Source organism: Rhipicephalus sanguineus, chromosome 2 (genome assembly GCF_013339695.2).
Source record: "Rhipicephalus sanguineus isolate Rsan-2018 chromosome 2, BIME_Rsan_1.4, whole genome shotgun sequence".
Classification (NCBI taxonomy): Eukaryota; Metazoa; Arthropoda; class Arachnida; order Ixodida; family Ixodidae; genus Rhipicephalus; species Rhipicephalus sanguineus.
Genome location: NC_051177.1, coordinates 211,379,060 through 211,390,636, shown reverse-complemented (window position 1 = coordinate 211,390,636; position 11,577 = coordinate 211,379,060). Strand labels below are relative to the sequence as shown.

The 11,577-nt window shown below is 46.0% G+C and overlaps 1 protein-coding gene and 1 long non-coding RNA gene across 2 annotated transcripts; both read right to left on the bottom strand.

The window, feature by feature from the left end:
• Window positions 1–156: 156 nt before the first annotated feature.
• Window positions 157–1,720, bottom strand: LOC119382217 (uncharacterized). The gene is made up of 2 exons (XM_049413046.1): window positions 1,531–1,720; window positions 157–581 (listed from the first exon to the last, which is right to left on the bottom strand). The coding sequence occupies exons 1-2, from the start codon at window positions 1,718–1,720 to the stop codon at window positions 157–159; spliced, it is 615 nt and encodes a 204-aa protein (XP_049269003.1).
• A 507-nt stretch (window positions 1,721–2,227) lies between these two features.
• On the bottom strand, window positions 2,228–2,936 carry LOC119381473 (uncharacterized). Its single transcript, XR_005181466.1, has 4 exons — window positions 2,851–2,936; window positions 2,583–2,657; window positions 2,415–2,519; window positions 2,228–2,320 (listed from the first exon to the last, which is right to left on the bottom strand). It is a non-coding gene; the product is annotated as an uncharacterized LOC119381473 (long non-coding RNA).
• Between the last annotated feature and the right edge of the window lie 8,641 nt (window positions 2,937–11,577).

Sequence of the window (11,577 nt, the reverse complement as noted above, 5' to 3'; positions counted from 1 at the left end):
ATACCTTTAGCCATAAAGACAAGAGCCTTGTTGCAAAGGTTATTTCCTTGAACACCATCATATCTTCCAGGCCTTCGAATCTGTCATGGGATGGGTTGTACGAAAGCTCTCTCTTGATGTGCATTTCATCGAAAACAATGCAACAGGCTCTGTCACTCATGGAAAAGGTAGCCGCTCGTCTCTTATAAGGTCGAAGATTTGCGGGAAGAACCCAACCCTTAACGGGACTCGCTTAAGCCACAACTGCAGAGATCGCACTGACGGCAGCCTTAGGAGTCGCCTACAGTACCTATAGCCCTTTGGGCTATGGAAGTAGAGTCCAAGGGCAAAGGATTTGTTTTGGCTCGACCAGCGGCGACCAAAGCGGCTCACGTTGTTCATCCTCAGCTGAGCCTCCACGAGTGCTGCAACAGCTGGAGACACGTGTGAGCGGACGCTTCGGACGACTTCCCCAAGGGTTAGGGCTTGACGCTGCCTCTGCAACCTTGCTTGCAGCCTCCGGTTTAAGTCCCGCTGTTTCCGCAGCTTCGCCTTCAGCTCCTTGGTTTTCCTCCGCACGTCGCGGTGACTCGTGCAGGGCACTGTGAGAGATGCGGGTTTTTTAAGGAGTACGCTTGTAGATGTTCGACGCATAATAGGAGTCGTTAAGGAAATCATATGATAATGACCACTCTTCGTGACATCTTTCTGAGCTGTAAATGTAAACACTTCATAATATTTTACAGAAGCTTTGCAAAATGAAAAGGATCGGTGATTGCGCACATGCCGTTATGAACAAGTGCTCTATGATAGAAGGATCATTCGGTGGCAATGCAGTGTACTCTCTTTATTACCTTATACCTTAGACAAACAATACCTCTAGAACATATAGGGTTACACAAGGATGGAGAAATGATTTTCCGGATGGTTATTTGTGCAAAATTAAGGCATATGAATTACCGTCCACCTGCTGGCTTTCACATTGTTGACTGACATAGAAGGGAACGTTTCAGCGTATTTCAGGATCGAAGTGGCCGCTTGACGAGTGATTCTGCGCGAATAGGCAGACCTGCCCGGTCTACATTTCATGTTGTAGGAGATTGTGCCCAGTGCAGTGAGGTTAAGTAAAATGAATATTTGTAGATACACAAACATCTAACATTGTATAGAATCATAGACTTCGTCGATAGACTATTTGGCGTGCACGTCGATATGCGCACAAATAGTCACAAAGTCACAGAAATTCCTTTTCTGTTATTGTATGTTTGGTGTGACATGAAATCTTTGCAAGAACAGTTATTTTTCTGAAAGACCACTTTTTAGTCGCGATATTTCACCATATTGCAAGGATAATTTTTGGGCTCTAGAGATATCCAATGGCAGGACATCGCATCATGAGGGGTTTTGTATTCCAATGATGATGCAATGATTTTCAGAACAAACTTTTGTACTGGGGCGAAATTTTTACCGTTGTTATGGCTTTTACTCTTGCCTCACATGTTTGTGAAAGAAGATGGCATGTTGACGTTCAAATGACTCACTAATGCTCACCTTGGCTTAAAACTTCAGCAGCTACGCCAGTGACAGAGTTGATTGTTGGAGTCTGTGCAGCCGACGGAGCCTGTGGTAATGCGGCCTGTCGAGCCTCGTTAGCTCTGGCTTCTTGTACAGGAACTGCGTTGTCCACCAGCACGTTGTCCCGGTGTTCTGCGTATGAGGTAGATATAGTGCAATTTAGCATGTCGAACGAGGAAGAAAAGAAAATTAAAGGAAGAATGACGAGAGCACCGCAGAGATTACATCGGGTCAGTAGTTACCTAGGACTTCTTGGGGAGGTGCCAGGCATCCATGTGATGGACGGTACGTGTGGTCGCAATGATCCCTTGTTGCGCTGCACCCTGCAGTTTATTGAGCTTGAACTTATTGTCTGAGAACAGTGGTGTTTCCGCTCTATATACGTTGCTTAAGCTCCGAGAGGCAAGGTTACCTTGCTCCCGATAATTCCGTCTCGGAGGCGCTGCCTTCAGGAAGTCGGATGAATGTCGGCTCGAGAACCGACGGAACCTGTGGAGCCGCGTTCACTCTGGCCTCTGTGCAGGAACGGTGTTTTCCACGAGAACGTTGTCCCGGTGTTCTGCGAATGAGGTAGATAATATGGTACAATATAGCCGGTCGAACGAGGAAGAAAAGAAAACTAAAGGAAGGAGTGATGAGAGCACCCCAGAGATTACATCGGGCCAGAAGTTACCTGGGACTTCTTGGGAAGGTGCTACGCATCCATGTGATGGACGGGCGTAGGTGTGGTCGCAATGACCCTCCGTTGCGCACCACCCTGCAGTTTCTTTATTGGAAGGGGGGGGGTGGCTTATTGCAGGATAGTAGTAGTCATGTTTTCAATCTTTATAAGCTGTTTTCGCTTCAAAAAGCAAGGTTACCTGCTAAACTGGATACTTTCCGCGCGGCCGTCTCATTCGCTTGGCAGCCCGTGGACAAGGCGTTTTCTGGGAGGTACGAGTTCACGTGGCCTGGCGAACCCGACTCTGCAGACACGATACGAAAGATTTATGCAACGTGTATCTTTGGTGAAAAGCTACAAATGTCACCTTCAGTCTTTGAAGCCTGGACACGATGCTGGCCACGGTCACCACACGTGTTGTCATGGTTAGCTCCGGCGCCTGCTAGAAAGATGCAGTATGCGCTTATTAATTTTTTTCCTGAGAATGAATTCTTAATGCTAAAGCAGTTGTTTCTATCAATTCTCTCGATCTATTAACTCTTCTATATATTACCTATAAACACACTATCTTTTGTGTGAATAATTGTGCATGCATGCAAATTGTAGCGAGAAATACGGCTCATAGTTCTACTTACCGATGACAGGAAATACCGTAGGTACTGCGTCTTGACAAAGAAAACCGGGCCGCAGGAATGCCGATTCACGAAAGTGCAGCGAGCACACCTCTGAGCCGCAGCTGTCCCGGCGTCTTATCATGCAGACACGGGTTTCTGCAGAACCTCACCCAGGATTCACGCCTGCAATTTCATGGTAGCATTGTTTTGGCAATTGTGTCGCGATAGATAAGTAAAAAGAAAAAAAATATAGATCACTGCAACAGAAAGCGATCGATGGCAGTAAGTAAAAGCACATAGCAGGAAAGATGTAGCAGCAACGCAGCACAGAAAAGCACGGCACAGCACTGCGATGGAAATATTGCTTGCGCATCCAAGGGCCGGAAGCAACAATCACAGCAAGCATTTTAATGCGATAGTGATCTATGGCACTGAGATAGACGATTAAAGCGAACCGTTTGAAGCGATCCGAGTGACGCACAGTACTTGCGCTATTGTGATAGCTTGAGAAGTCCTAGAGTATTTGACACCACTTGCTCCGAGCCAAACCTGAGGTGGAATCAAGCGATAACTGTAACACAACGTCAAGCTTTAGACCCCCCCCTTTTTTTTTCAAAGCACCATGACTTTCCCTTGCACAACTCTACGTGCACTTATTAACAGTACTATACTTTTGCCTCACCTTGTGGGAATGAGAGGGAAACGGTGAAGTGAAATGCCAGGCGTACGGGAGTTGCTGTTGCATCCTTGTACAGCACATCGTTTCCGTGGGTACCGAGGCAAGCGCTCCGTGCCAACCGTTGGCCGCATCGTCCCGTACGACACCGTGCCCGTCGGGCACGGTACTAACGTGCTCACCCGCGTTACAACGCACCTCGCAACTCCACACCAGCAAAAATAAAGTTCCCACCAAAATAATTAGCAAAGAACTAATGCATGTGCACAACACCTAAACACGTGAGGGGGCGTTTCGTAGCAGACGAACTTTACGCGCGCCTTTCCGAACACTACAAGGACTGCGTCGCAGAGCAATGGCATGTGTCATTCTTTAGAGGGCGCTAATAAGAATTTTTGATAATGCATATACATTTTCATGAATCTTTGTACACTGGATCTAAATAAATGTTATTCTGAAATAAATCTCGGTCATAAAATAAATATTATTTTGTTGTTGAATGAAATTAGGTTTTTTGTTATTAGTGTTTTGTTCCCACCACACCTAGTCGCGCTTCAATCGCTACTCCCATAACTCCCCATGCTGATGTCGCTGACAATAGGATCTGAACCGCTTTTCGCCCGAAGCTTCGCGACCTATTTGGATAGACCTTGAGACAAGCGCGCGAAGGTACGCCCAGCCGACCTTTCGTTTTATCGCTTTTTTCCTTTTAGTTGTGACAGTGCCGTGACACTTGGAAATTAGCAACTGCCTTGCCGCGTACTCCAATGCGCGCGGCACACATTCTGAGGCCATGTAGTGGCTGTAGTGTCATTATCAAATTTTTTTCTTGCGTGGTGCTTCGTTACGAAGTCTGAAGAATGCAAGCTTGGGGGATGGCTTTGCGTCTAGTGGCTCTCACACATCGGCGATTGGAAGGATCTCGTGGATGTAAGTTTGACTTACATACACTATGATTAACGTATATGCACAAATATTCCAATAGCTATAGCCCACCGGCACCGATGCTGGATCTAACAGAACAAGCATTTACATCACCCGCTATCTTGGAGTCTTTTTCTCTTATTCAAAGAGATTTTAAAATCACAATTTGATTGTGAGCAGTAGTTATTTCTTAGCTGTCATTCTTTTCCATCCCATACATTACATACGATTCTATATTGTTTTTTCTTCTGGTCTTCTCACTGCAATATGTCTCTAACGTACTGCCAAGGTAAGCTCACTGATTTAGTCTTGCTTTTAACTGTCTGCGTCATTTCTCCTACTGTTTGCATACTTGTAGTCCACTTGAATTTACTGTCATGTAAAGGCGATGTTGAGAGCAAATATTTATAATCAACCGGGTGCGCCTGGCGTATAGTCACAAAAATTCTGCTTACTACAAGTAAAATCGCAAAATAGTGTTTCCATTATAATAGCACGAGTTATTAGGAGCAATTTTAAATATGTTAGCAAAGGTATTCAAAAACATTGTTATACCAATGCTCCGTTTTTTTCACGAACGTCCCAACGAGCCGTTTCATGCTATTTTTTATAGGCACTGTATTTAATACACATAACTATTAGGGGTTACCCGCCGTGGTGGTCTAGTGGTTATGGTGCTTGACTGATGACCCGAAGGTCGCGGCGGCGTTTCGATAGAGGGAATATGCTAGAGGCCGTGTGCTTATATTTATGTTTTAGAGCCTACGTGGTCAAAATTTCCGGAGCCCTCCAATACAGCGTCTCTCATAATCATATCGTGGCTTTGAGACGTCAAACGCAAATTACTTATTATTAGCTCTTTGGGGTGCTGCCTGTATCGTGTTTCATGCTTTATCGCTGCGCTTGATACGCAACTGCTTTTCTATTTTACTTAGATATTTGTTTTCCTTGTTTAGGCTTCCCTAAATTCTATGCTGTTACTAATCACCAGGCAGTCGGAGCTATAAGTGGCATTAGTCTGAATAGCGGCGGTGTGCTGTGGCGCTTTGTGCCACTGTGCAATACGTCTGAATCGTTTCTGGCGCCACATGTTATGGTGCGGTACACCGCCCGGTGATGCGTTATTGCGAAAATAGTAATACGTTTACGGGCAAGGTAGAACTCCACAGTGGTATTTGCACTATCGTGCAGAAGCTCCTTATTGAAGTTCGTATGACTACATGACAACCGCCATCTGGTCGACAAGCAAGCAGCGACTCCCATCAATTACAAAAGCGACAAGCGAAAACCTCTATCATCGAAGAGTATAAAGTGCTGTCATGTTAAGCAGCTAAAGCAACGCCAATTAGTTGTTTCGGACTGGAACTAATAGACCTTGAGCAAGAAGTACAAAACTTTTTAGATACTAACACATTCATTCAAATGGAACGAAATTGGTCGCAGTTAATACATTTTCAAGCGAACATTTTCGTGCATAGGCATTTAGTGCTACATTACATAGATATACAGGGTGTCCCAGCTATCACGCAGCACGATTTAAAAACGATGAACGGCGTTACGCGAAGCTAACCTAGTGCATATTTCCTAGTACATGGAGTAGGCACTGTTTTTTCGATAATGTGGTTTAATTAATTAGTCGTAAATACTTGCAACTCCACGAGTACTCCCCTAATTGTTCCTAGTACCTGGAGTAGGCACTGTTTTTTTTTCGATAATGTGGTTTCATTAGTTAGTCATAATTACACTTGTAACTCTACGAGTACTCCCCTAATTGTCAAAGTGTCAATGAGGCGTATTTAGGCATGTTCAAATGGCATCTAACCGCGCTATTTTCAACAACGTGCTAATTGCACGCTCATTTTTTCCGGTTGATCAAGAAAGCCCGCGACATATGAAAAGGTAACTATAGAAACAGCGCTAAAAGACGCGACGAGGAAAGGACACATACCACGGCGCTGACTAACAACCAAATGTGTTTTTAATCTTCCAGCCTGCATATATATACTCCGCCACACTCTCAAGGAAACAAAAAGCACAGAACAAAGAAAAATGGTTAGCCTGCGCAGAGGCCAAAAAACCCTCAATCGGACAGAAACCTTAACTCCTTCGGAAGGAGGGAGATCGAGGGGAGGCTGACACATGCTTCTCCGCCATTATAGATATGATACGTTTCAGAAATAACACGCGTCCGTTCATCATGGTACTTCGACAGGAAATGGAATCTTTAAAAGATGGCTGCAACCACATTCATTACAGTGAAGCGACAATTGACTATCTCAGGCTTGTTTACGGACGTTGTTCGCATGCTCGCGCATGCGGTCATTAGCGCACCGCCCCGTTTGGCCAACATAGTACCGGCCGCAAGAAAGAGGTATCTTATACACAACACTATCGCAACATTCAACGCACTTCTGGCGATGCTTCTTGCTGCATCTTTTCGTCTTGGTTTCTCGATTTACTTGCTGACACAGGCTACCAAGCTTATTTTTGGCAGAAAACAACAGTCTAACGCCTGCCCTGCTGACCACTTTCTTCAGATTATGTGCCACCTTGTGCACATAAGGAATAACCACAACTTTTTCTGCGGGTGTGTCACTGATTGAACAGTAGGTGAGCACTTGCTTTTAAAACCAGACACGAGGCTTTCTGCGTTACTGGTCAAAAGCGTTCCTGGAAAACCTGCAAGCTTCAGGCGTGCTACTTGAGAACAAAAGTTCGCTTCGACTTGGTGGTCACAGGACCTCTCAAGCGCCGCCTTCATGCAAGCCCAAGCAATACCGCGCTTGACAATTTTTGAATGCGCAGAAGAAAGGGGACAAGGCCTTTTGAGACCTAGGCGCATAACACCAACATACATGGCTGTTTGAGAACGAAAGTTCCAAGTCCAAGAAACGTAGCCTATTGTCTTGTCCCTTTTTCTTCTGCGCATTCTAAAATTGTCAATCGCGGTATTGCTTGGGCTTGCATGAAGGCGGCGCTTGAGAGGTCCTGTGACCACCAAGTCGAAGCGAGCTTTTGTTCTCGAGTAGCACGCCTGAAGCTTGCAGGTTTTCTAGGAACGCTTTTGACCAGTATCGCAGAAAGCCTCGTGTCTGGTTTTAAAAGCAAGTGCTCACCTACTGTTCAATCAGTGACACACCCGCAGAAAAAAGTTGTGGTTATTCCTTATGTGCACAAGGTGGCACATAATCTGAAGAAAGTGGTCAGCAGGGCAGGCGTTAGACTGTTGTTTTCTGCCAAAAATAAGCTTCGTAGCCTGTGTCAGCAAGTAAATCGAGAAACCAAGACGAAAAGATGCAGCAAGAAGCATCGCCAGAAGTGCGTTGAATGTTGCGATAGTGTTGTGTATAGGATACCTCTTTCTTGCGGCCGGTACTATGTTGGCCAAACGGGGCGGTGCGCTAATGAACGCATGCGCGAGCATGCGAACAACGTCCGTAAACAAGCCAGAGATAGTCAATTGTCGCTTCACTGAATGAATGTGGTTGCCAGCCATCTTTTACTTTTAAAGATTCCATTTTCCTGTCGAAGTACCATGATGAACGGACGCGTGTTATTTCTGAAGCGTGTCATATCTATAATGGCGGAGAAGCATGTGGCAGCCTCCCCTCGATCTCCCTCCTTCCGAAGGAGTTAACGTTTCTGTCCGATTGAGGATTTTTTGGCCTCTGCGCAGGCTAATCATTTTTCTTTGTTTCTGTGCTTTTTGTTTGCTTGAGATTGTGGCGGAGTATATATATGCAGACTGGAAGAATAAAACACATTTGGTTGTTAGTCAGCGCCATGGTATGGTGTCCTTTCCTCGTCGTGTCTTTTAGCTCTGTTTCTACAGTTAATCATGAACCAACCAGCCCAAATGTGTACCTTATATGAAAAGTGACGCGTGACTAGGTCGCTGCGCACATCAGGAACCAGCGCCCTCAAACAAGCTCGCTATGAGGTAGCCAGTATCAAGGAAAATAGCAGTGGCTACTCCAGTGTACTAGGAACATTATGCACTAGGTGGGCTTCGCGTAACGCCGTTCCTCTTTTTTTAAATCGTGCTGCGTGATAGCTGGGACACCCGGTATAATAAAAAATTTGCGAATGCATCGAAGTATCTTAAGATACAATTGGAATGTATCGTATCGGATACAGTAAGCCTTGTAGTATCTTGTATCTGTATCTCAAATACTTCTAGCCCGAGTATCCTGTATCGTATTGTGATACCATTTCAAAGTATCTTTGGCCTGCCCTGAACACGCACACGCCAAGCTTTGCTTCCTCCAATTTGCCCCATAAGGGAAGGGCCTCTGAATTTTTTCGTCATTATAAACAAACAGCAGACTTTTCCTATGTCAGCTCTGCTAACACAAACATAAAATTGGAGCAAAAGTACGGCTTGAAACTTACGTCGGGACAGCAGGGCTACTTTTCCAGTTATATGTAACGATGAATATTATTCAACATCACATTCAGCCAACCCTAGGGTGCAACAATACCTTCAAGATGAAGTGGTGTATTCTATTCTTTCGCCATGCAATAACAAGAAATAAAAGTCTGCATTAACTTCCTAGTCGTATGCTGCCTTTGTGTTCAATTTCTGAAGCGCAACTTTTCTTCTTGTTAAAATACTACGCTACGCGAATATAATGGCGTAATTCTGCTGAAGTAAAAAAAAGACAGGACGCGAGCGTTGTTTTGTGTACTAGTAACAATATGGCTCCCTAGCTTTAAAAAAAATATTCTAGATATATTTCGATATTTATTGTCTTCTTTCCCAGACCTTTTCGACTCGTATTTCTTTCGCTTCACGATTAAACATTGTGCACTCCTGCCATCCTGCAGCAAAACTACAGCACCAGTCTCCATGACAAGGTGACGCTGACGCCTCCCATCCTGAGATTTCACTTACACCAGATGAGTGCGAGCAAAGGTTCTTTAGACGCTTGACCGCGTAGTCTCCTCTGTCAAACTGCAGCAAGACAGAAACTTCGGCTAGTTGGTTTATTTCATAATGGAACGGCAGCGCAACCACACACGGACAGAAGAAGGTACACGAAACACAGCGCTGCTGTCAACGGTATAGTTGTTCGCCTTGTCGTGGACTCGTGTGCCTTTCTAAATTATTCGAAGCACTCTCCCTAATGCCTTAAGTACTTTCCGCGCCGAAGACACCAACCATCTGTTGACGTGGTTCCATCTGGTGCGAGGGCTTTATTGTGCCTCCTCAGAAGAGTGGTAGGCCGCGGAGACGCTGCAACGCTTGGATGTAGTTTCCGGGTTCGGGAGGGATTCCTCTGGCAACTCGCCCGACGTTTTCAGGACCTGCGAAGTGGCGAAGACGCCCCGGGGGTCCGCAACGCCACCCACGGGCTGCCGAGGCTGCGGGACGTCCGAACTCGGGTGATTGGAACACGAGGCTGCGCTGGAGGCTGGTCTGGAGGACACGTCAGTGCCTTTGTATCCGCCCGCGCTACCGGCAGCCTTCTGACGAGCTAAAATTTTTGCGAGCAGCTGCGCATTGGCGAATGCCGAAGCACCGGTCTGCTGCTGAGATTTCTTGATGACCGCAAGGGGTCGCTTCACAGAAGAGCCTGCTGATGCTGGTTGGCTGCGATTGTCCGGGAGTGTACTCAGATCGGGTACAGTGACGGACCTCTCACTAGACGGCTGGACACATACTACAGTGTCACGTGCGCCATCGGATTGGTGTCCCGAAGTTATTCCGGATGGCTGTGAAGGCGTCGTCGATTGTCCTGATGAAATTAACGCTTTCGTTTTCCTTGCAGGCGCCGGCCTGCCTTTCACCGTACCAGTTGTGTTCGTGTGAAATTCGCTTCCTAGTGACTGTCTGCGTGAACGGTCGGAAAGTTTCCAGCTTTTAGTGGGAATGATAGTTCCACCATCTTCAGCGTTCAGGGAGCGTAGTTGCAACCTGCCGCTACGCGTCTGCGATTTTGCAGGGGCTTTCATAAACCTGTTGTCCGCGGCTTTTCTACGGCGTGGTGTACATGTATCACCGCTATAACGACCTCCCGATCCTCGGGGCGTTTCTCCAGTGCCGGTGGCTAGAGCCTCCACCAGTGCCGCCTCATCCACCTTAGTAGTATTCCTCTCGTAGGAAACGTAGAAATCGTACAGCATAGTTGTGTAGCACAGCTGCAAAGACAACGCGTGTAATTAGTTTCATCTGCATCTTTATTACCAACAAGTCATACTAGAGGATACAACCAGAAACCGTTTCCGATAATACAGGGTGTTTCGAAAACTGTGTCCGAAACTCCTGAAAACTAAGAGATATTTAACGTTCGCTCGCTGCCTTCATAATTACATTTTCTCTGGCGGCAGCCATCTTAACATGACTGGAGACATATCTTGCGGCAGTAATTAAAAAATTCAATGAATGTAATGTTTATTCACTTAAGACGGGCGGTCGGGTCAAACGGGACAATTGGCGCCCTTCCAGTGAAGAGTTCATTGTCGCTTTGAGATTTCCAAAAGGGGACGCTGGTAATTTTAGCAGAGTGATGGAATCTGATTTATTTTGCGGGCGAAACCAAGACGAGGAAGAGCGCTGCTGTCTTACTCTTACGAGACGTTTAGTATGAGCGACAGTCGTTACATCAATCATCGATTGACTTCGCTTCGTGGGTGTACGGGCTGTGCTTGCGATTACAGCACGGATTGCGCATATACGTTGACGAATGCGGACGAACTAAAAGCGCTGCGATCGTTGTCATGAACGGTGACGTCATCGTGGTCGTCTGATAGTTGCGCTCTTCGGTTCCTGTTTTGCCGGTGAATTTGGTCGTATTTAATTACTCCGCAATAATTACCAGAGGCCGCTTCTTGGAAATCTGAAAGCGGCAAAGGGGTCTTCGCTGGAAGGACTTCAATTCGCCCATTAGACCCGACCACCTGTCTCCGCTAACTACAAAAACTAATAATTTATATCTTTACTTACTGCTCTAATTGATGTCCCTAGTTATCTTAAATGGTGCCTAAACCATCCAGAGGTATAAATTTACTTACGGTGTTGCAGTTGTGCACGAGCATACAACGAACACGTGGTCGTGAACATTTTTCGCGGAGTTACACGTGTTTGATGATCCAAAAGATCTCGCTCGTTTCGCTCTTTCCTTCGCTATGCTCCGTTCGTCCGCTCC